The 24,324-nt window shown below is 39.4% G+C and overlaps 1 protein-coding gene across 1 annotated transcript in view; it reads left to right on the top strand.

The window, feature by feature from the left end:
- Positions 1-6,371: 6,371 nt before the first annotated feature.
- The window catches only part of IL17REL (interleukin 17 receptor E like), a 51,029-nt gene continuing 33,076 nt past the window's right edge, over positions 6,372-24,324 (top strand). The window contains exon 1 of the mRNA XM_086610829.1: positions 6,372-6,473. Within this exon, the coding sequence (XP_086466955.1) occupies positions 6,372-6,473 (102 nt within the window). The remainder of the gene's footprint in view (positions 6,474-24,324) is intronic.

Genomic DNA, 24,324 nt, shown 5'->3' with positions numbered 1-24,324 from the left:
CTTCTCAACCTCTGCACACTCTCCATGTGCTATATAGAGCCCTAGTATCCAACTTGGCTTCAGATTCCTTTCTGAGGAGAAAGTGCCTACTTTGCAGTTTAAGCAGCTACAGCTGTTGAAAGTCTAAGAGCACTTGCTTATACTTGGATGTTGGGAGCCTATATGTACTGTGCATCTCCATAACAAGTATTTTCAAGCTGAATTTCAAGTAGATTCCAACTGAAAAGAGGTTTCATGACTTCTTTTTTCCTCTTTGAAGGTATATGGAATAATAAGCAGAATAGATGTATTTGGAAACATTTTCAAGTGGGAGAAAATAAGTAAATGCTGCAAATCGTTTTGCTCAGCTATATTGCAAATACATAGATAAATAAAAAAAAATATTTATCTGTGAATGCCTGCACCAATCCGGAGAAGACAGTCAACAAGTGATAAGTGATAGAAGTGTTTTCTGCCCATACATCTGAAGTCATTCAGAACACTTTGGTCTTTGAAAAAAATGTGGAGTTTGTTTTTTGTTTCTGTTTGTTTGGTTGAGATTTTTTAGGTTTTTTTTTAAGTAAATAGAACTGAGCAAGACTTGAATAAAATGATGATGAAGAAGATGATTTGTCATTAACAACTAACTTGCAATATTTTAAACAGAACCCTTAAATATTTAGCACCATTATTAGTGCAAAACCTGATCACTGCTGACTGGCACAGAAGGTGATAAATCCATGAGTCAGTAAGGACACTGGCACGTCTGGCTACACACACTGCTGTGGGGAGGCACTGCCTTCAACAGCACGCACATACAGGACCACCAGGACTCATGTAAGTGCAGACAGCCAAGTCTCCTTGTCCTCTTCAGCTCATCAGGTTTGAAGTTCACTAGTGAAAGCACCTCTCCCCTGCTATTCACATGGACATGCACAGATCCCTTAAGCATCAGCATAACTTCTCTGTCCACTACTCCTGCCCAGATCCAAAGCCCTCTTACCTGCTCCACAGGTCTCCTACTCTCCAGCTGGTCCAGCTTGATGTGTGCTGGCAACACACACACACTCCTCTCGTGGGCACCCTATGCTTGTGGGCCCTCTCAGGTACCAGCATAAACCCTCTGCCTGTGTGATACCTGTGGTGGGTTAACTTTAGCTAAGGGCCAAACTCCACCTGCTCACTCCCCTCCTCAGTGGGACAGGAGAATAAAACAGGACAAGAAAGCTCTTGGGTCATGATAAAGAGGGGGAGGTTGCTTGCTATGTACTGTTGCAGGAAAAACGGACTTGGCTTGGAGAAAATTAGTTTATTGCCAATTAAAATAGATTCAGGTAGTGAGAAATAAACCTTAAACCAACACCTTTCCTCCCCTCCTGTCTAAGCTGAATGTCATTCTTTCAGTCCCTATTCCTCCACCCAACCCAAAGTGATGCAGGGAGGATGGCGGCGGTATGGTTAGTACACAGTGGTTCTTCTCTCTTACTCCTTCCCTCTCCATGAGCTGCTGGAAAAAAGCTGTTCCACCATGGTCCTCTCCATGGGCTGCAGTGTGGATATTTACTCTGCTGTGGTCTCTTCATGTGGCGCAAGGAAATGAATGACATTTGCAGTCTCTACGTGCAGTTCTGGGTGTGCTTTGACTGCTTCTGCAGGTTGTAGGCAATGCTCCTAAGGCGCTACCTACTGTAACCTTTGCCATAGTTACTGATTACCTATCACTCTTGTAGGAAAGGGACAGGTTGAGGGAAGAGAGTGAGGGTCCCCTTGGACCATGTATATGAAATAAGGAGTGATCGTTTTTAGACAATGAAGCAGTAACATGCTGGATACAGGAGCACTTGGGCAGCTCCTGTTTCACCAACTTGTCTTACGGCTCTGTAGGACTTGCGTGTCCTTCTGGTACCCTCTGCTGAGTACCTGCCCTGGCTGTGCAGGCTCACTCCGAACAGGAGATGTAGGCACACTCTTGGAAAAGTGCGTCTCCCAAGTTGTTCTGAATAAGTGTGAGTATTTTGATGTGATGACAGCAGTACCACATACAGCTCTGCTCTAGAGCTTGCTCAATGTGACAAGAAGCTGTTAAGTTATAAACACTCAGCTGTCCTGTGATTGATGTGAACGGCCCTGAGGCAAGATGTCTGTTGCATGGTGCAGGCAGTAAAACTGCACACTAAGTTAAAAGAGGAGCCATAGGACTGTGCTGGTCACGGCTCTCACCTCAAGACAGCTGGAATAATAAGAAATATGTGTTGATGACACATGCAAGTATGTATTGCTCTACCACAGGATGAGTATCACGAAATGTAGTGTGAATGTGTCTATTGTGGCTGGGACTTCTCCAGTATGGATGTGACAGGGACATGTCTTCCAGCCTAGGCATTGACATGTTCATCTCCACAAAGTCAGTAAATACGTAGCCAAGGTAGAAATCTATGTAAAGTGCTGTGCCTAAACTCCTACACAAGAAGTCACAAAATCCATGTCTAGCTACTCAGGTGTCTGGTGATACACTTAACTTTTATTTCCACATACTAGATGATCTTTAAGATCCCTTCCAACCTAAACCATTCTATGATTCTCTAATGCTCCTTGATCAAACTTGAGCAACAGTGGAATTATATTAGTGGTCTCTCATGAAAGGGACCAAGTGTGTGGCTAAGCATGAAAAATTTGTGAAGCCAAAGTGCAATTATTAAGCAGGGACCCGGGCTGATGGTCCAGAGATCAGGTTTGACCCAAGAGAAAATGGAGAATGGGAAATAATGGATTTTGCTCTATACTCTAGAGTCTACCTCTGCATTTTATGAAAAAAACCTGAGCAGCCAGGCTAACATATTGACATGTGCAAGATTTGGACTCAAATCTTCTTGGATGGAGAAATGTTTAGATTTTGACTTTTCTATGCCCTTGAACAGTCCTCCAATAAAGCTTTAGGGCACAAAGTGTCTATATTACCAAAATGTAAAAGGAGGCGCTTCCTATTAAGGGTTTTTTAAAGAATCTTTATTCTTAAGAAGGAGGGAAGGCTGGTAGAAGCAGGATAGTGTATAATTTGCTATCATCTGTTCTTCAGGGATGAAGTAATAAAACCATCAAACACAAGAGAAATATTGATTAAAATGTAAGTAAGGTGTAGTGAGGAATAAGGAATAAAATAAATCTGTTATCAAGGAATTAGTTTCAAGAATTAGTTTCAAGAATGAGTCCCATTTGAGCAGGGAGTCTAAGAGCTAGTGCCCATATACATTTCACATGCATGGATGCTTCTACATAAATGATAGTTTTCAAAAACCATGGCATGGGTCTATTATACTGCCCAGCTTTCAGTGGGAATGTTAGCCTAACAGGGGTTCTGTGACCTTATGTAATAAAAACAATGGATGAACATAATAATTCAAGATTACAAATTATATAGGAACAGTAAAGTAGATTGTGGTCGTTTAGACACAGTTTCAAAAAAGCTTACTGTCCAATAGAGTAAATAACAATAAGGTGGTTGCCTGATGAATTTAATAGGTATTACAGAAACTGTCTGTACTGAAACACTCTTCCTGCGTAGAAATAGTATATTGTTAGAGCAGTGCTGCTAATGACTTTATTTGGAAGGTGACAGAGGTGTGCTAGGAAATACTAGAAACATTAAGAGAGAAGATAATTTCTTCCAAGTGAGTGACATCAGTCTTTTCTATGGAAACTGGAGGAGTGTTACCTCAGGGCTTGATGCAGAAACTAAATTTGTAAACACTGCAAATGGCTGTTGCTTGGAGCAAGTAATCACAGACCCTATAGGAAGAGAAAGAACTCTTGGTCTCTTTTCAAGCAGCCACTCACAAAGCTGGTCTTCAATAGTAGCACAAATTCAACGTCCAAAAAAATGTGCTATGTATAAGTAAAAAACTATATAAAATGAATAAGTCTCCAAAAGGAAATAAAAAGGAGCAGTTGAAAGCGTAGAAGCTTTCCAGGCACAAGGAGCTTCTTTGAAAGTAATATGGGAAAAATTCAGAACAATACTTATATAAGGTATCCCCCCAAAATGCCACCTGGAAACATCTTTTTGCAGCTCCCAATGTAATATTTTTAAGAAAGGTCAATACCATCCTTTTTAAACCAAAGATAAGAAGGGAGCCTCCTAAAAAGTCTATGGAGCTGACTAGTAATGGAGAAGTCTATGGAGCTGACTGGTAATGAAGATGTGAAAGGACACATTTTGCTCAAGGAACCTAATGATGCAATAAAAAAATGCAGTGCTTGCTTGCTTGAAGTGAAGTTCATTACAGGGGAACCTTCTGAAGGGTCTGTTGGAGGAATTGCCTCAGATCTAAGTTTAAAACAAACAATTCAAAAGAATAAGACTAATATCTGAAACAGTAATCAAACAGTATTCTACAGAGTCCCATAAATTGCAATTGAAATTGAAGTTGCTAAACTCCTAGCTGTCTTCAGCTGTGGGCTGAACTGGCTTGCTTGCAGTAAATGTGCTTGTAAATGATATGCTAAGGAGAGTCAAAATGACTTCTTGGTAGAGGGTCATCATGCTTCTGATGATTCAGTCAACATCACTATGCTATTGTGTTAACGATCCTTGATCCGCTCACTCCTGAATATTGTGTGTGGGACCCCTTATCTTACAAAAGAGTATGGTAAAAATGAAGAGGTAAATTCTTAATCTTAGAAAAAATGGGAGATGTGCTAGAAATCAATAAAACTGTGACTATTTTGGCAAAGGTGAGATGAGAATGAATATTTTCTATTTTTTTCTAAAACAAGAATAAGGGGGAAATCAAACTGAACTGTTTGGAAGCAGTTTTAACAAAGCAAATAAACATAGTTTAATTGTGTAACTCATTGCCACAAGAACTTTTGACAACCAGAAGGATAAACAGATGCAAAGACTTGTACGAATTCAGGTAAGAAAGATCCAGAAACAGCTATTAAAACCAGTGATGTGCACATGACTTTCAGTTCAGGAAATCCATTAAGATCCACATCATTGGAACTTGGCAGCATATAGGCTAAAATAATCATGGAAGTAGCATATTTATTTTCTTTCTTATTTTTCCTAAGAATCTGCTACTGATCCTGTTAGGCACGGGAGAGTGGACTGGGCAAATCTTTGGTCCGGTGTTTTATTATGTATAGATGACAAAATCTAATTGTTGTTTTAAACCAAAAATAATCAAATAATGATTTTTTAGGTTGTGTGATTGATGCTGCTCTTTATCTTCCAAAAATAAAGTCTTAGTGGAAAACTGGCAAACTGGACTTACATGAAAGTATCTAAACTGCAGCTGTAGTAGATACATTGGCAAAGTAGACATTGTCTTTTACCTGTTTATTAAAAAAATATGCGTAAAGCCAGATCCTAGCAGATGGTGTCAATTTTATATTCCCTACTTTAATTGATGTAAAAGGTTTTGCAAGAGCACTGAGGACTTGGGTTCTGGCACTGTCCTGCTGAAGGATCTCTCTCTTAGTTATGAGCAAGCCCTCTCTATAGAGGAATAGCTCCCTATTCCACCTGTGGGCATAATACACCATATATAGCCTCCATATGAACCAGAGAGTGTGTTTTCTGGAATACTTGTTCCTTGTGATGGATAGTGGGACTATGCGAGGTAGTGGGACTATGCGATGGGTAGTGGGACTATAGCACCCAGGGAGGCATTCCTGGGCATTTTGTTATGCCAACAGGTATTGAGATGTTGTGACTCACTCCTACCCCGCTTTCAGAGCTGGTGGTCTTCAGCGTCTTCGGCAAAGCGTGCATACTTCCTGAGTGTGTTGAAAATCCAAAAACTGGAGACAGGCCATAGAACAAGAGGCTTCTATTGATACAATTAAATAATAAGTGAAATAAGTTCAAGGCACAGATTTATAGGGTAAAAGAATCAGGTTTTCCTGCTGATGAAAAACAAGAAACCAGTCTTCCAAGATTAGCCCCTTCAGCAAAACTGTTTTTCTTTTTATTCAGTGCATTAGAAAACCAGGAAAATAAGTAGACATAAGAATGCATTTGTATTCCAGTGAATCTGCCTGGTACATCACTTGAGAAACAAAATTCCTATTCATAAATAGAATTTACAGAAAAGAAATTTGCTAGAACTGATCTAAAGCTGACATGATGAAATCAGGAAGGAAAAAGCTTTTACTGTGATTGTCAGGAATTCATGTTTCCCATTATTCACTACGGAACATAATAAATGAGTTGAACATGCTTATATTTCCCACAATAAGCAATTTTCTGTCTCTGGAAAGTTTTAGAGGGAGGAGCTCAGAGGTGCTGTGGGAGGGACTAAAATTCATATTAAAGTTTTGGCATGAGAGGGAGAACTGTCAGAGTAGAAGGTTTCTTCTGAAGTTTTGCTTTTTTTTTTTTTCAGTTTATGATGATAAGTATTCATGTTCAGATTCTTCTAATAATGCTTTTTTGGAATTCTGATTGTCAGATTATTCCCAGGATTGAAGAATGTGGACTTTCATGTTCTCAGGTAACCTCTTACTCATTCCTATTTGCTATCTATTAATATAGTAGTTGTATGCTGCCAAAATCTTTTTAAGAAAAGTAAGAAAGCAAAAAAGGAAAAATATTTCAGCTGTTTTGCACATTCACTTTATATTCCTGTCAAAGATGACTGTTAGGAAGGGAGTAAGAAAATGCATCTTAAGCTATTTCCAACTGCTGTTGTTAGTACTGTTTAAAATCTGCCTTTTGTATTTGAAAAAAAAAAGATTTAGTTTATATTCATTATTTTGGAGAGCGAGTTTTTACAACAGCAGTGGTGCCAAGGAGATGAGGGAGGGAGGAATGGGAGGTTTCAGAAATTGCTAATTATGTTAGGAATATATGAAACACTGACTTTCCTGTGAATAAATGAATTAAGTTTGAGTAAAACCTGTTTTTCATTTTGTGGGATGAATGTAACTGCAGTATTAAATTTAATGACTTATGTATGTGCGTAAAAGTGGAGCGTGAACCACACCACCTCTTTAATAACTTTGAATTTTGTGTGTTTTCAAATAACCCCACAAAGGGGCAGCATGGAGATATTCTGCTTCTGCATTCTGAAACGGTAACTATAGAGCAAATTGAAACATTAATAAAAAAAAGGATAAATTAATACAGAATCTGACTTTCAGTCTTAGTAGAGTATGATAACTATGTACTTGCTACAGAGAGGTGGAATTGAAGGTGTGAAAGAATTTGGCTGTCTGTACAGACTTCTGCTTGAAGATGTCAGGGTTTAGGACAATGAGACATTCTAAAGATGGTCTAAATGTGGTGGTACTACCCAGGTATTAAGTTAGTACACGTTACAGCAATTTATTCTATATTTTATACGTGTATCCTAGAAAACATCAGGAATAAAGATGCTTATAAAATACTAGATTGAGAGACACCCCCCCTACATTTAAAGTTGTTTTATATTCCCATATTCAAATTCTGTAGTCTCTATCCATTCAGATAATGTTTTTAGAATTATAAATTATAGTCATAAGAGATTAATGTCTAGATGTACCTGAGCACTTTTCAAGAATTTTTATGTACTTATGAAAGCAAACCCTCATGCATTTTAAATAATTTATGCTTCTTGTTCTGCTGCATTGACAGTTTAAAATAGAAGTGATTTACTGTTCTACTTTATTCCTCCAAAGACTGTCTAACTACTAGACTCGGCATGTAAAAAACAATAGCAACCTTTCTCAGTGGGATTCAGTCTAGGGGATAGGATTTACCTCTGGGCACCTTAAAGGACATCTCTCTGTCATATCTTGACTATGTATGTTAGGAAGACTGATTCCCTGTATCACTAAGATACAGCCACAAGCCTGAGATTTGGTGGTCTGGATCCTTTTCTTTGCCTTCAAGAGTTTGTCTTACAACTTTTCCAATACTGAAGGTTGGAAAACTGAGAAAGGTGTATTTTTTATTTTAATTTACAGTATAATTGAATCAGTGAATCATTTGTGATGTTAAAGACAGGATTCAGTTAATATTCTCGATGTAATGTTTTTGCTAGTTGTATTTGGTAGAATCTGGAATGCATTGATGACTTTTTAAGACAAAAATATTTTCTTCCTGGGAACAATAATGATCTCAACAGGACAAATTAACACCAACGTAGCATTTTGACACCGTTTCCCAAAGCAGTCTCCTGGAGAAACTGACTGCTTATGGCTTGGACAGGCATGCTCTTTCCTGGGTAAAAAACTGGCTGGATGGCTGGGCCCAAAGAGTTGTGCTGAATGGATTTAAATCTAGTTGGTGGCCAATCACAAGTGGTGTTCCCCAGGGCTCAGTACTGGGGCCAGTGCTGTTTCATATCTTTATCAATCATCTGGTCGAGGGGGTTGAGTGCACCTTCAGTAAGCTTGCAGACGACACCAAGTTGGGCGGGAGTGTTGATCTGCTTGAGGTTAGAAAAGCTCTTCAGAGGGATCTGGACAGACTGGATTGATGGGCTCAGGCCAATTGTATGAAGTTCAACAAGGATAAGCGTCAGGTCTTGCACTTGGGTCGCAACAACCCCATGCAATGCTACAGTCTTGGGAAAGACTGTCAGGAAAGCTGCCTGGTGGAAAAGGACCTGGGAGCATTGGTTGACAGCTGGCTGAATAAGAGCCAGCCGTGTGCCCAGGTGGCCAAGAAGGCCAATATAATCCTGGATTGTATCAGAAATAGTGTGGCCAGCAGGACCAGAGAAGTGATTGTCCCCATGTACTCAGCACTGGTGAGGCCACATCTCAAATACTGTGTTCAGTTTTGGGCCCCTGACTACAAGAAAGACATTGAGGTGCTGGAGCATGTCCAAAGAAGGGCTGTGAAGAGTGTAGAGCACAAGTCTTATGAGGAGGGGTTGAGGGAACTGGGCTTGTTTAGCCTGGAGAAAAGGAGGCTGAAGGAAGACCTTATCACTCTCCTCAACTACCTGAAAGGAGGTTGTAGCAAGGCAAGTGTCCATCTCTTTTCCCAAGTAAAAAGCGACAGGACAAGAGGAAATGGCTTCAAGTTGTGTCAGGAGAGGCTTAGATTGGATATTAGGAAAAATTTCTTCACTCAAAGGGTTGTTGAGCATTGGAACAGGCTGCCCAGGGAAGTAGTTGAGTCACTATCCCTGGAGGTCTTTGAAAGACAAATAGATGTGGTGCTCATGGACATGGTTTAGTGGTGGACTTGGCAGTGCTATGTTAACAGTTGGACTTGATGATCTTAAAGATCTTTTCCAGCCTAAAAAATTTGATGATTCTGTGACTCTGTGATCTTCAATCTGGTGCAAAGCATTTTAGCTACATGAACTCTACAGTTTCATGACTAACTTGTTAGAGAAAACTCCTTCCTTTTCCTTTGAAGTAACTTCAATTTCCCTACATAACCAGGCGCGATTTGTGGCCTCAATCCCATTCCTACCTGAGGTAATTTAAAAGGGAGCAGTTTCTCTTCAACATGATTTATAACTCAATAGTCTTTATAGGGACGCTAACCAGGGGCTACAATTTGTCGTTGTCTATGTGCAATATATGTCTGCTGCCTTCTAATATAGCAAGTCAGGTCACGAAGTTGAGAATCAATGCCTTTTTTTCCTAGCAATTTGCTTAATGTGATAATGAGATACTGTAATTTAAAAACTATCAGAAGTTTCCTGTAGCTGCTATTGCTACAAGTGAGTATTATAGAAAATTGGTTTTTGCTTTATGAATTGTTCCCATAAGGTCGTATAGCAGATTTCTATTCTGCAGAGTCAACCCTGAGGTTGTGTGGTTCTTCATAAAGCAATAGGGGAATGAAAAACAATTAATTTGCGTTTTTCTGCATTTTTCAAACTGTGGGTATTGTCAGAAGGTTTTGAGTAGGTTTAACAACCGAAACTGTTGAGTTTGACCAGCAGACTAGATTTTAAGGTGGCTATGTCCCTTGAATATTTGGAAGCAGCTTTGACCTCCTTGTGTACTCCTTATCAGAGTAAAGCATTGATTGTACTTAAGAGGGAAATAATGATGTAACTATTTTCAGGTATGTGACCTAAACCCCCTTCACACTGAACTGTTTAGATTTTGGATCTTATTACAACTTTATGAATCATTCTTAGTTTACCAGGAATATTCAGCAAGATGTCCTTGCATTGCCTTATATAAGGCAATATCCAGGTTTCATTACTATACTACAAACTGTACTTCTGTCCAGTACAGGAAAGGAAAAAAACAAAAGAACATTGGATGTTTATGCAAGGCTTACATGAAAGTTTAAACAGCATGAAAATATACAATTGTGGGTTGAGTGATGGCAAAGGAAGAAACAAGCTTTTATTATGTATTATGATTTATTTCTCCTTCCTTATTTTAATGGCTTGGCTTTAGAGCTCATGTGATATTTTGGTATTCAAAGGTTAAATACAACGAGCTTGGTCTCCATGCCTCACCCAATAGCAAACACAGTTATCAATCAAGTTTCCCTGAATAAGTATAGGGGAATCCCATCCTGCAATTGAAACTGGGTTTGTGCCCTGCTCATTTTACAATCCACATTGTTTGCAGGCTGTACACAAAGAAACAGGCTTATGCCAAATTTGACTCAACAGCTGGTAAAGATCAAGAGCACTACTTTAAAAAAAACTCTTCAGAAAACTATGAAATCATATTTGCATTGTCTGCCATTAAATGTAGTAATGTTTCCAAAGTCCATGGATAAAGAAGAAAACCCTAAACTGAATCTGGGATTTCCCTACTATTATAAAGATTATTGGCAGCAAATTCTTGATATAGCTGCTACCCGTTTATGGTGTTCATAGTCAAAGTACGTGGTGTTTCTTTACTGGATGTTTATGCTATGGATCAGCCCATTCTTGCTGGATACTAGACACTGCAAAAGCAGTGATATAATATAGCCCTTAGGCCACTAACTCAGCTGATATAAATTGTCATTCTTTGCTCATTTTTAAGGTAAAAATTTCATGTTTTAAAAGTGATCCCAAGCCTCTAAAAAATGGACATGATAATCTAGGTGACGTAATTCAGTTGTTCTCTAAAATCTGTTTGAAAAACTAGTTTTAGGCATGGGAAATGTCTAGAGAGACTAATCAGAGATCTGGCTTCCTCAGAATGAGTGCGAGATGCAGTGTGAAGCTCCAACATAGGAAGATGATTCATCACAGACTTTTTTGTGTATGCATCAATATACCTGATAACTGGAGGAGATGCATAAAAATATAAAACATATCCTCTGCCAGTATTTGTTGAGATGCAGTACAATCCATGACAGCATGCCGTAGATAGAAAGCCTGGGTTTTGCATCCCTGCCTCTCATTGTCTCACTTGTGTGGCCCTATTCAAGTAATTTCCTTTCTTCTGTTTTCACAAGTACAAAATAATGCTGACCTTCCTGTGTGATGTGTCTTAATTACGTGGTTTAATTAAGTGTTTTGAATTCTATAATTAAATGTTAAGTACTTATTAGTCAAAGCAGTCATACTTGAGGGGCTCAATCGTGTTGAGTCACTGTATTAGAGTGATATTAACCCATTTGCTTAGATATCCCTGCTTGCCTTCTCTGCTGGTAGTCAGGAGAGCTGCAGTTTAGCAAGTTTAGGTGGTTTATGTCTTGGACTGTGTTTTACATTTGCTCTTTTAGGGTTAAAAATAGCTGGACAATGACATGAGACACTTAGCTTCTGTGTTTCCTGCTGTGTCTTATGCCACTGGTTGGGTGCCATCTGATTTCCTCACCCCCTGAGAAGAAAACAGCCAGTGACAGGTACAAGCAGAGACTTACAAAACGGTCTAGTGTTCCTCATTCCATCTACCACCACTTCTTTCAGGAGAGGTGGAAATGGAGAAAGCTCTGCAATTCAGAACTTGCAAAAAATGCAACGATAGCACTTGTTTTTTTCTTTCTCACTTCTCCCTTCCTCAAGAACTCTGGAAAAAGATTACAAGGTCTGGAAGGAGGTAAGCCACTGGAGTAGCAAGAGCAGAGGCACTACAGACAGTCATGAAAGTTGGGGACCCAAAATTAAGAGATGTTGGAAGTGGACCTGGCAAGGTGTCCTGAAACTGAAACACAAGGCAGTGCTAGAAGCTTCACCTCCATGAGATGTCAACATAAGTATGTGCGATCAGTACCTGTAGCACAAGATAAGTATTGAAAAAAATAAAGGATATATAAGCAAGCTCAGCAGGAGATGGGAGAAGCTGACCTTTGCTACTGGCAGCAAATTTTAGGTCACACATCTCTCTCAGGCCTGATCTTAGGGTTGAGATAACCTTCAGCTCCATTTGAACCCAAAGCTCAGTGCTGAATATTGAGATTTGGGAGTAGGTGCTTTCCACAACTGCAGAATATTGCTATCTGACTCACTGCTTTACAGATGGAAAGCTACTTGTAATGTGATCAAATATAGACAGGAACATTTTTTTAGGAGAGGTAATAACTTTAATGAGACCACATGGTGTGACCTAGCTGGAATTCTTGCAGTAAGGTCTAGGATTAGCTTAATTTGTACATTTGTTGGAACTGGTAATGCAGTACCTATTACTTTGTCATGTTTGTTTATGCTGTCCCGTTCTTCATCTCTTGCCAGAATGCCTGTGCATAGGAGAGAACCAGGGATGGTCAAAAATGAGAAGGACCAAAAAGAGGTTTTAAAAGACTTCTTTCTCAGGATAGCTTTGAATAATTTCCTGATTTTTGGCTTAGTACTGAGAAGCAAGGCCTCAGTCCCAGATAGGTAGGTAATTTGGACCTAAGAAAGGAGTTTCCTCCTATCTTTGGTTGAAAATAATTTCATTTCTGGGACCCATGAACTCCTGTGCGCCGTGCTGTGGCTATCAGGCTGTTCAAACCAGGAACACAGGTTTGAAGTTCGATGTGTTGCTTTACCATTATCCCCACAAGAGATCCTTAGGTTTTATATATCAGCTTTGGCACAGGTGTTTTCAGAGTAGTTTTTGTACTCTCAGGAAAATATTTTTCCTTGTAAACCTTTTTTCTTGATTTTGTTAACATTTATTGGCTGTTTTTTGAAAACCAGGAAATTATATGCCATCTTAGAAAACAGAAAGTATGCCCTGAACAGCTGTGTGTTGTTGGGGAATTTCCAGACCAGCTCTGAACTACTTGGCTAGAAATGATCACATGTAAATATATGTATACTTAGATGTGCTAGACCCATCACGGCCTTGACCCTGCCTTCACAACTGTAGGAATTCACTGGGCCAGAATTTTCAGAGGTCATGAATAAGCTGGAAAGTCACAGTAAGTAATGATGGTGAGCACTGGAATAGATTGCCTGCAGAGCTTATAGAGATCTCCACATACGCTAAGCAAGTATCTCTCAGATACGTCTCAGATAAAGATCATCCTTCCTAAGGCAGAAATGTAGAGTAGATGGCATCTTGAGTTCTTTCCTAACCTAATATCTCTGCTTTCATGCGTCATTTTCTCTTTTGTGGGATCTAAAGATGTTTTATCAAGTCATAATTAGCTTATTTCTTTGGAACAGTCAACAGAGCCAAAGATCTGTCTTGCTGTATTGCATATCCTGCCCTTTCAACACTCAAAATATGGGACTAACCATGCAAACTGTATGGGACATGCAATCTCATTCAGGAAGGGTCTATGTAAAAATGAAGAAAGTTTTAGTTTTACTTGGAAAATTATCTGTGACTCTGTCTTGCAAGAAAATGTTTCAACTTCGTGGCTTTGAATATGTGTGGTAAATTTCAATCATTTCTGGAAAACTGATTGTCTTAGAGTTGCCTCTACTTGCCCACATATTTTCAGAAAGTATGAATCATATAAACAGCATTGTACAGTTCTAGATGTTCATTCATTGTCTTTTCTTGGAAAAACTTTGAGGAAATAGAATTTATTGCAGTTAATACATTTCACTGTCTCTGATTTTGTTCTTCCCTTTCATCCCTATATATGCAAACTTCCTTGATCTTTTTCCCACTTCCTCATCTCTCTGACCTGATGTTCTTCCTTCCATGACTTCAATGACAGATTTCTGCATTACTTTTCAAGTTTTGATATCTTTGTATTATAGTTTTTCCCATTTGTGGATTGTTTTTTACTTTATTTTTGCAATTCTCATTACAGTATCATGCTTCATGCTCAATTTTGGTCAGTAGTACGTGTTCTTTTAATTTCTTCCCTCATTTTCAATACATTATATTTATATATGATAGAATAATTTTTAGAGCATGGTCACATCTGTGCTATCATTCAGTCTGCCTTTGTAGCCTATTTTCTCTTTGACTTAAGGGGAAAAAAACACATACACTTTTTAGGTGAATGTGTGACATGGGTGGTTTTCAGTGAGTGAGTGCTATCGTTAAAAATGGGACATAGGGTGACGCAACATAAGAAAGCACAGAACACTGGTGCGTTTATTAAGCTGAGGCCATGCCCAGAAATTATTGCCACCTCTAGGGACAACAGCATGATCAGGAGAGTCAGGTGAAACAATGCTGCTGCTGTAAAGTTGGTGGAATCCTGCCTCTTTGGAAGCCCTTCTTTTGGACCTCTGCCTTTGTTAATTGGACTTCTTTAATTGACTTTAGCAACTACAGTGTGTGGAAGATACACAAAATAAAGTCAAACTATATGATTATTTTGTAATTCGGTTTTGTTTTCCTTGTTTTCTTCTCCTTTCCTCCCCTTAAATCCCCATGAAATTATAAGTTAACACTAAAAAGATAAATAGACTATGTAATGACTTTTTGAGTAATTGGTTTTTATTTTGCATTTTTTATGATTTATTCTTCCTTAGCATTTACAAATTTATTCCTAACTAGCTTCTATATCAGTTACCTCAAACTGCAGATGTTTCAGCTGGAATGCACAGTATAGATATTTTCAGCAAGGCTTTTCTACATGGCAAATTTTGAATGTTTTTAATTTTTCATGTACTCACACTGCTAGCTCTTTTAGGGAAAGGTGGTTTTGGCTTTTGTTGCTCTTGATAAGAGAGGAAAGGCATGTATGCAGGGCTTCTGGTATAAGATTTCTGACATAGGATTAAGACTTTCAGATGTTATAATAATAGAAATATGAATAGGTAGGAAATAATCCTCTCTATCCAAAATTTTCAAATATACAGCTGCAAAAAAGGTTTTTCACCTATACATACTAAGATTTTCCTCATTTTGCTGAGGCTAGTGTTTCTCTGACTCAAGCAAGCACAATTAGAGCTAGTCAAGCCTCTTTAAGTCTTTAATGGAAGCAGTTCCTTAACTAACACTGTAGTACCGGAAAGGAATGCAGTGGCCTCTCAGGATTGCTATCCTAGGCTACTTCTACCACTGCTTCTAGCATGGCCTGAGGGATCATTTGTAGGACCTTACATCCTTACGCAATGACTTAACATGTTAAGGCTAGAATAAAACCAAAGTCAACATTTAAAAGTATTTCTCAGCAGGAAGAGCTAGGGGTACTTCCAGGTTTACTTAGGTTTGAGATTTTTCTTGGTTTAAGGAGAAGAGGGAGAAAAACTATTTTTATGGGAGCTACAAAAAACAGAAACATGTGCTCCTCCATTTCTCTCCATGGCTTTGAAGGGTGTCTCAGCCCTGACACGTGGCCTCCAAAGTCTTGAAACTGTTATAAGAAATTATTGCCAAGTGTGCTTTTTTGTTCTAAGTTTTAGTATGACTTTGTGATCTGTGCTGGCAGGGTTGGGATTAGCAAGTTCTTTTTTGTTTTTAAGCCCCTCTGCCTCCAGCATTTCAGGATAGTACCTATACAACATTCACCCATTCTAGGACCCTGCTCTTTTCCTGTGGTTCCTGGTTATTAAACACAGATTAAAAGGAGATCATGAGAAAGCATTAGAGGCTTGTCAGCGCAGTATGAGAAACCTGCGTGCTCAGCACAGTGCTACCTCAAGTCAGGTAAGGAAAAAGTTAAGCACTGGGTTAGTCTGAACTTCACTCTGTAGAGCCCAGGCACCTGAGTTACGAGCCAAAGTTTGACATTGTCTCTGCAGAATAGCTGCTGAGAGCCACTATTCCAAAGTTTCAGTTTCAGTTTTCTTTTTTTTCTGATGACTGCTTAAAATAAAATATAAATGGCCTTTGAAGTAGCAAACAGATGTCCCATTTGAATGTTGGAAGCACTCAATTTTAAAAACTATGCTGTGACTTGCCTGTCCTTCTGTCAGACCATCATTCTTTTGTTCCTTTCTATACAATATCACTGCTTTGACAGGAGGCCTGGGAAGCCCTCTCATTTACTGGGCAGCATGGCAAACAGACGATTTCGGGTTAGAACTGCTTCAGGTTAGGGAGGACGTTGAACCTGGCTATGCCTTGAGGTAAGGACTTGAAAGCTAGAGTGTAAAAGCTGGAATATGTCCATATTCTGCTTTCCTCTTCTAGTATTTCCAGTTTGAAAGAAGCTAGGCTTGAGCTTTGTGAGTTTGACTTCTGTTACTATTAAATTCCCTCCAGCCACCTGCTACGCTGGGGGACGCGGGTGTCTCACAAGTGAGCGTATGCTATCCCGAAGAGCTTTGGCATGAGCTAGATGTCATTCCAGCTTTGTTCTGGTCATGAACTAGACACTAAACTACATGCATCCAAGGAGCTTTCAGACCAGAAAGGGAGGTGCCTGATAAGCTTAGGTGTCTCTAGTCTTAGGTGGCAGTTAATAGGGTATTATGGATCATGGTGTTCAGCTGAGATTAACACCGTTTCCTTAAATCGTGTTTCAGGTACCTAAATCATCTTTTAGATTTGGCTGACTTAATCTTATTTTGCAAATGACTGCAAACTTTAGCTTCATTTCATTACCAGTAGTAATGCAAAGTCTGCACAGAGAAATTGCCTTTTTTGGAAATGTGACACTTTTCTCATGAGGAAAGCTGAAGTTTGTATAGACCAAAAATTTTCCCCCACTTGGATCTGAGTCGAAGTTCATTCAAATCAATGGAAAGTTTCACTCAACCATAGTCCTCCACAATTTGTACATGTGAGCAGGATGGTATTTATCATTTATAATGGTCACAGTGCACAGCAGAGCACTGTTCTGCTCCTGGGACCATCTCTAAACATTGGCAAAATGAGTAGTTGGCTAGAGCAAAACAGTGAGGGCTTTGCTGTGTATGCCAGAGCACTGGACAGCCAGGCCTGCAACATATTCTCTCTTTTGCTGAGCAATAGCTTTAGGTTGCATGAGAAGGTGGTAACTGGAATAGAAAAAAATCTTCAGGCCAAAGAAAAATAAGTAATTCCAAAAGAAATAACCACTGCCTCCAGCAGCAGCAGGAGAAGCAGTTCTATCTGGAGAGTCTCTTCTCATAATTTTCACTTCAATTCTTGTTTTAGTTTTTCTTTTTCCTTTTCTGTGGCAATCTCACTGCCCACTGATTCCAGTCACCTCTGAGTCTGCAAGTCTCAGTGCTGTCAGTTCTGCTGAGGGATCTTGATGGAAGTTTTTCTTGTAGCCTCTTCTGTGCTATAGAGATCATTATACCATCATAACCTCAAAGCATGGGATATCCATGGTTGTCTGGAGAGCTTATGGAATCTATGTTCTCCAGTTTTTCAAGAAATGGCCAAAGTAATGGCTGACTTGATCTGGTGTTGCCGACAGTAGTGATTCTAGCAAGAGACTGGAGTTGGCAACCTGCAGAGACCCCTTCCACCCTAAATGTCTTTGGTTCCGTTTTATCATTCTCCATATGAGATCTCCAGTCATTCATTGAAATAACGATTAATGCTGTGTTAGAATGTCTCTGTCTCATTGTTAGACTAGAAGTGCTGATTTAGTAGATTAGTTGTCCTTTCAAGTAGCTGAGGGGTCTGATATTTTTGACACTTTAAGGGATGACTTTTTTGGGATGGTGCTGATTTATACCAGCTGGGGGTATGACATTCAAAGTACATTTTAACTTTGCTTTGTCTATTGTATGCAATTCTGTTTTGTTAACGACTTATATTAATATTTTAGGAAACATGACATCAAAATTATTGACAATTCTTTTTTTTTTTTTTTGTTATTTCTAAAAAAAATAAGCTAGAGAGTACTGTTGCTTCAAGCAAATTCTGCTCTTAGTCCTGGAGTTGAAGCATACAATAGAACAGACAGCTTTTATTTCAGTCTGTCATAACTCCCTTTGGTCCAATAAATTTAAAAGCCTGTGGTTTTGTGTAGGCCCTTTTTGTATCACAACCTTATTTTTACATACAATTCACTTCAAAAAAAAATACTAAGGGGGAATATTCTTCCCAGTTGTGAGACCTCAAAGCAATATTGTTTTGACTGGACATTCACTTATATGATAAATGCATGTCCTGCAGATTTCCCAGAAATAAAATTATTGTGCTGCCCCTCTTTCACTTGTTCTCCTCTCTAAAAGGTATACAGCCATGCAGCCGCAGTGATGATTAGATGTTATATGTCACATGCAGTCCAGCTAAAATATGGGGCAGTCCAATTGAAATATGGGAACAGGATTCCTCTGCATCAATACAGTGCAGGAGGAAGGACATACTGACTTAAAGACAGAAATTTCTGTGATACCTGGATGGCAGCAGGTAAACAGAAAGACAAAAATCTGAGGGGCCTGGGGGTCTTGTGTTGGTCATGTGCTCCTGCCTTACTGAGATACTGCTAGACTGTAGTGGGAGTGTTGGGCTGGTGACAAACAGCAGGTTGTGGAGGACAGTGTCTCCACACGTTTGCATATACATGTGAAATGGCAAATAGTGCAGGAAACAAAAGTTGGTAAAAGGCTATGCTTTAGGCCACAGTGAAGCCTTACAGAAGATTGTCCAATAATCTTCAACAGACCCCAAAATCTATTCCTTGTTTGTTCATTGTCAGTTCACTGTTTAATTGAGTGCATCAACACGGCGTTAACACAGGCAGACGTTCCCTTGCTCTGTTGAACACAAGCCAGCTGTCATCCAAAAAGTGTGCAGTCTCATTACCACTGTACTGAGCCCGAGATTAATATTCCACTTCTTCTCAGTACTTTTCTCAGGTTCAACACTGCACTAACGTGATGGGATTGGTTTTGTTCAGCTTGGAATGCACACAGTGAGGCTCGGAGCTCGACAAGGCATAGGCATGACTCAGATGTTTTGTTTTTAGTGTTCTGGAAAAAAATCCAGCAACATCCAGGCAGTCTTGTAGAAGTAGGTGTTCAAAGGAGTCCAAAATAATCCTTCGTCAGAAGTTCAGGTGCCTATTTCTTTTCTGCAAGGAAAACAGTCCAAACGTATCCTTTTACAATAGCTTAGCTGATCCCTTTGCACACTGTACACATGTATCTGATTACCACATTGTCAGTAAAAGCTGAAGAACAACCTTGTGGTTTGCCAAAAATTAAAAAGGATCATCAGTATGATAGTTTCACCTTGGCAATGAAAGTAATTACACATGACTTCAAAACAAATACAGATGCTTCTTTTGAGAAAAGGTCTTTTGGGGACACTGTATCAGAAGTTACAACTATGAATTTTAACACTTCTAAATGTTTGTATTATGTGTATTAATCATTATAATTCCTCTGGTTCTCAGTAAATATAACCACAATTTTTTTCAATTACCAAGTGTGTTCTGCAGGTCTATTATTTTTGCTTTTCACCCATTTCCAATAACATGCTTTTTTATATAAATATATATTTTTTTTTAGTGGGACAAGAATCATTATATTATCTCTGTGCTTTCTCTTACTGTAAAGAATTTTTTCCTTACATTTGGTAAGATGAGTACAGGGATGACCTTTATAAGAACAGAGTGAGAAAAGTCCTGCGAGGTTCTACTCCCCACCAGCATCAAGGACATGTAAAGTGCAAAGCCATTATCTCCTTTACGTATGAAAATAGTTCTGGAAAAAGCTAAAGCATACTTGCCATTTGTAATATTCTCCCTAGATAGTTTCTGGGGCTGAATGGATCTATGAAAGAAATTACAGTCATTTGTTGATAGTCTGTGGAGCTTGTAATACAGCTTCGAATCCTCTGTTTCCATCCCAAGTTATTAAATTGTATAGATCCACTTTGAGTGTGGCTGTCCACTGCTCAAAGAGCTTTTTCTTTATGGAAGTAATCGAGATCACATTAGCATTGTCAGGTTCTTCACTACAGGTCATGAGAGATCATTTAGGACTCTTATGGCCCAGCAACTGTAGGCTCTTCCCTCCATGATGGTAAGAAGGAAAGCCTGATTTATTAGAGAGGAATAAAAGAGCTTGACTTTTATAGTCTCAGAAAAAAGCTGAGAAAAGGTATATTACTGGCTGTAGATAAATGGAAAGTAAGTTCCATAGTGGAAAGCATCTATTTAAGTGAAAAGATAATGGGCACAATTGGAAATCAATACAAGCTAACTGTTACTGTTTTTACGTTAGAAATTAAAAGACTTGGTGCTGTCAGAGAACAGGGCTTCTGGAATAGCCTTGGCTGTTGTATCACAAAAGCCTGACTGATTTTAAAATGAACCTTCACCAGTTTTTGAAAGGGATTAGATGATGGGTGCCCCTCTGTTAGGGCTGTCTATTACCTGGCGTAAGTTATCCTCAATACACCCCTGGATTGCCTACAGCTTGCCATGCTACTTTTCCAGCAAATGTCACGGTGGTTGAAGTCTCTCAGCAGGATGAGAACCTGCAAGTGCGATGCCTCCTGTAGCTGGAGTAAGGTGGCTTCATCAACAGGCTCCCCTTGATCGAGTGGACTGTGGTAGACACCAACCACAAGGTTCCATTTGTCGTCCCAGTCTCTAATTCTCACCCATAAGCTTTCAGCCTACTTGTGGCTATTCTTCAGAGACAGCCCTTCAAACTCTCCATTTCTTGATGTAGAGGGCAACTCTTCCACCCCTTCTTTCTCGCCTGTCCCTTCTGAACAGCCTATAGCCATCGATAGCCACACTCCAGTCAGGGGATTTGTCCCACCAAGTTTCAGTAATGGCAACCTGGTCCTAGCTTTCTAGCAGCACAGTGGCTTCCACATCCTCCTGTTTGTTGCCCATGCTGCATGTTCTGATGTAGAAGCACTTCAGCTGGTCTGTTGGCTGTGTCACCTTCTCAGAGGAACACCCCTTAATTCATAGATTCATAGATTTCTAGGTTGGAAAAGACCTTAGAGATCATCGAGTCCAACCATCCCTAATCCCCATTAAAATTCCTTTGAGGTATTTCACTGGTGTTTCCCTGTTGGCTCCTATTACCTCAGGAGCCCCTGGGTCATCTCCATAACTCTTCAACTGTGCTCCGTGTAGCCAGCACCTCTCAGAGCAACAGGCTGAGGGCCCTCGCTAGCACCTCTAACCTTGATGTGACATCCCACAGCTTGTCACGGGCAAGCCTGATATGATTGCCCTCCTCCTTCAAGTCGAGTTTAAAGCTCTGTCAATGAACCCTGCTTGCTGGCTTGTGAGCAAAGACCCTCTTCCCTCTTTGAGAAAAGTGAATCTTATTCGATGCCAGCAAGCCTGGTTCCATGTAGGCCATCCCGTTATCAAAAAACCCATGGTCATGTTCCTTTTTCTCTGACAGTTGAACCTGAAGTAGGAAAGTAGGTAATGGCTTTGCCATTGAGGATATCTCAAAAGGGGGAAAAACTGTTCACTGTACATTCGCTGACTTTAATGCAGGCACCTTAATGAATGAATGTTAAATGTCTGACAACCTGGTCCCAATTAAAGAATGCTTTTTAAGGCATTTTCAGGCATATTACTATTCCTTATGAAATTGTGGAAGAGCTGCCACCAACTAGTCTATGAATGAGCTACAACAGAGATAACAGATTAAAAGGTAGATCGTGAAATTGAATTTACCTCAGACTCTTTCCTGCCTGATAGAACATTCAGGGAAGAGTTTCCGCACTTCTGTGCTTGATTTAGTGCCTGGAGATATGAGAAGAAATAGGAAGCAGGTCTAATCTTTATTTCTTTTCCTTGGCAGTTTTAATTCATGAAAATACTCTCTGTGCCCCCAAATCCAAGTCTTCCTTTGCCGATCTCACATTCTTCTCTACAGTCTTTAAACAAAACAGTGTGATATTACAATTGGCTTAGATTGAGAATTTGCTGTGCTAGCTAAAAAGTTGGCACCACACCTTCTATTCAGAGTGCTGCACGTTGGTGGTGTCTATTCAGATAACCTCTAGCTACAGTTGAGTAATACCACAAATGGGGAAACCCCTAGAGAAATAGGAAAACCCCTAACTGTTTGTGCATTGTGTAAGTGTATTTTGCTTAGGCTCTTTGCCAAAGCAGATATGAATCAAAGATGCTCTCTGTATAGCAGTGAAATGTACTATCATGTTCAGGATCTCATTTTTGCATAAAAGACACCCACAGCATTTGTGAAAGGAGAAGAAAATTTCCATTCTGGTTTTAGCGTGTTATGTTTTTCTATTGCATTCATCGCTGAAAATTCCTGAAAACAAAAGATATAGAAAGTGGGAGAGGAACTTGGTTAATTTATTTGAGTTCTTCTTTGAGACAAATGGTCCCGCTTGACTATTTTGGAAAATGATTATAAAAGAAAATACCACCCCTCCACCCTTGGTATTGTAAAATAAAAAGAAATACTTATTAAAAAAAGGGTTATTGAACTGTGACCAAATGCTTGCTGTAACTGGCAAGTGTCTGTGCAAATGTTTGATTATGTGAACCTTCCCAATAACTTCTCACTCAGAACAAAACCAAGTGCCCAAGAATGACAAAACATCTTCCTACCAGAAGAAAAATCATTGACGGATATGTTTCTTTTTTCCCATGGAGAAGATAAGAAGCTAAACACAAGATAGTGCTGGAAAGTACTCAGATGGTAGGATTCATCGGAGCAATAGTGAAATCTAACATTTAATTAGGATAGACTAGAAGGTATAGGAGGAATTCTACATCATCCCACAGTCTCACAGAAGTGGATGGGTTTTTCTCGTGTTTGAAACTTAAGATAATTTATTTACATATGATTTGCATTTTCCAGGTGTCATAGCAGGGATTCCAAAGCACTGGCATTCGTTAAGTAAAAGGCTGAATCCTCTGAGTTTTGTGAGATTTTTGTTTATTTCAATGGGATCCTAATGTGTTTTTGCACTATGGTTGTAACCAGAAAGAATCATAGAATTGTAGAATCATAGAATGGTTAGGGTTGGAAAGGACCTCAAAGGTCATCTAGTTCCAACCTCCCTGCCATGGGCAGAGAAATCCTCCACTACACCAGGTTGCCCAAAGCCTCATCCAACCTGGCCTTGAACACTTGCAGGGATGGGGCATCCACAACTTCTCTGAACAACCTGTTCCAGTGCCTCACCACCCTCGATGTGAAAAATTTCTTTCTTATATCTAATCGAAATCTCCCCTCTTTTAGTTTAAAGCCATTGGCCCTTGTCTTATCACTATATACCCTCTCAAAAAGTCCCTCTCCAGCTTTCCTGTAGGCCCCCTTCAGGTGTTGGAAGACTGGAAGAACAATTAGAGAAGTTAGTTTAAAGATGATGTTCGAAGAAATTTTGACTGGCAATTGGGAACTCTCTCAAGCCACCTAACCAAAATATTTTCAATAGTCTGGCTGCAAAATGGGAAGTTAAAAATATGGAAATGATTTGCTAAATTAAATCCATTAAATCAACCTCATAAGAGATTAATTGCTTCCAGTAAGCAGTAGCTCAGCAATTAGTTGGTCCAATAGTCAGATCTTCTCACCAAGAAAGCTAGCTCCTTAACTCACTACTCAATTTTTTGCAGTCATTTTGTATATTTTTCTATTCCACTCCCTAAGGCCATGGAGAACCTCAAGTAAAGAGACTGAATTCAAATTATCCTTCCGCATACTCCTGCAGAGTTTGATTAGAAATAATTCAAAATTAGGGCTTTGAAACAGCAGTTAAAATTCCAGTGGAGTTTTATATGAGCTGACATGCTCCATTTTTATTGGTTTAGTGTTGCACTGAATAATTCAGGAAGTTATAGTCTTCTTTCTATTGGTGTATGTGCATTGGAAGAATCAGCAAACTACCAATGAAGCTTTTTTTTTTTGGGGGGGGGGGGGGGCGGGCAGAAATATTTAATAAATAATAGATATTTCTATGAACACATTACAGCAGAAATGAGGTCACATCACTTACATTTTTCAGTCCTTCAGGGGGATTTGAGGAATTTATGAAAGCATTGGAATAGAAGTACTCTAGTTTTCGAATAGTTGTGTAAAGAAGTTTGATTTCCTTTACAGAATCATGGAATAGTTTGGGTTGGAAGGGACCTTTAAAAGTCACCTAGTCCAACGCCCCTGCAACTAGATCAAATTGCTCAGAGCCCCATCCAACCTGACCTTGAATGTTTCCAGGGATAGGTCACATACCACCTCTCTAGGCAACCTGTTCCAG

The sequence above is a fragment of the Tauraco erythrolophus genome, chromosome 4, assembly GCF_009769465.1.
Source record: "Tauraco erythrolophus isolate bTauEry1 chromosome 4, bTauEry1.pri, whole genome shotgun sequence".
Lineage (NCBI taxonomy): Eukaryota > Metazoa > Chordata > Aves > Musophagiformes > Musophagidae > Tauraco > Tauraco erythrolophus.
The sequence above is the reverse complement of the archived record's forward strand: the minus strand, read 5'-3'. Positions and strand labels throughout refer to the sequence as shown.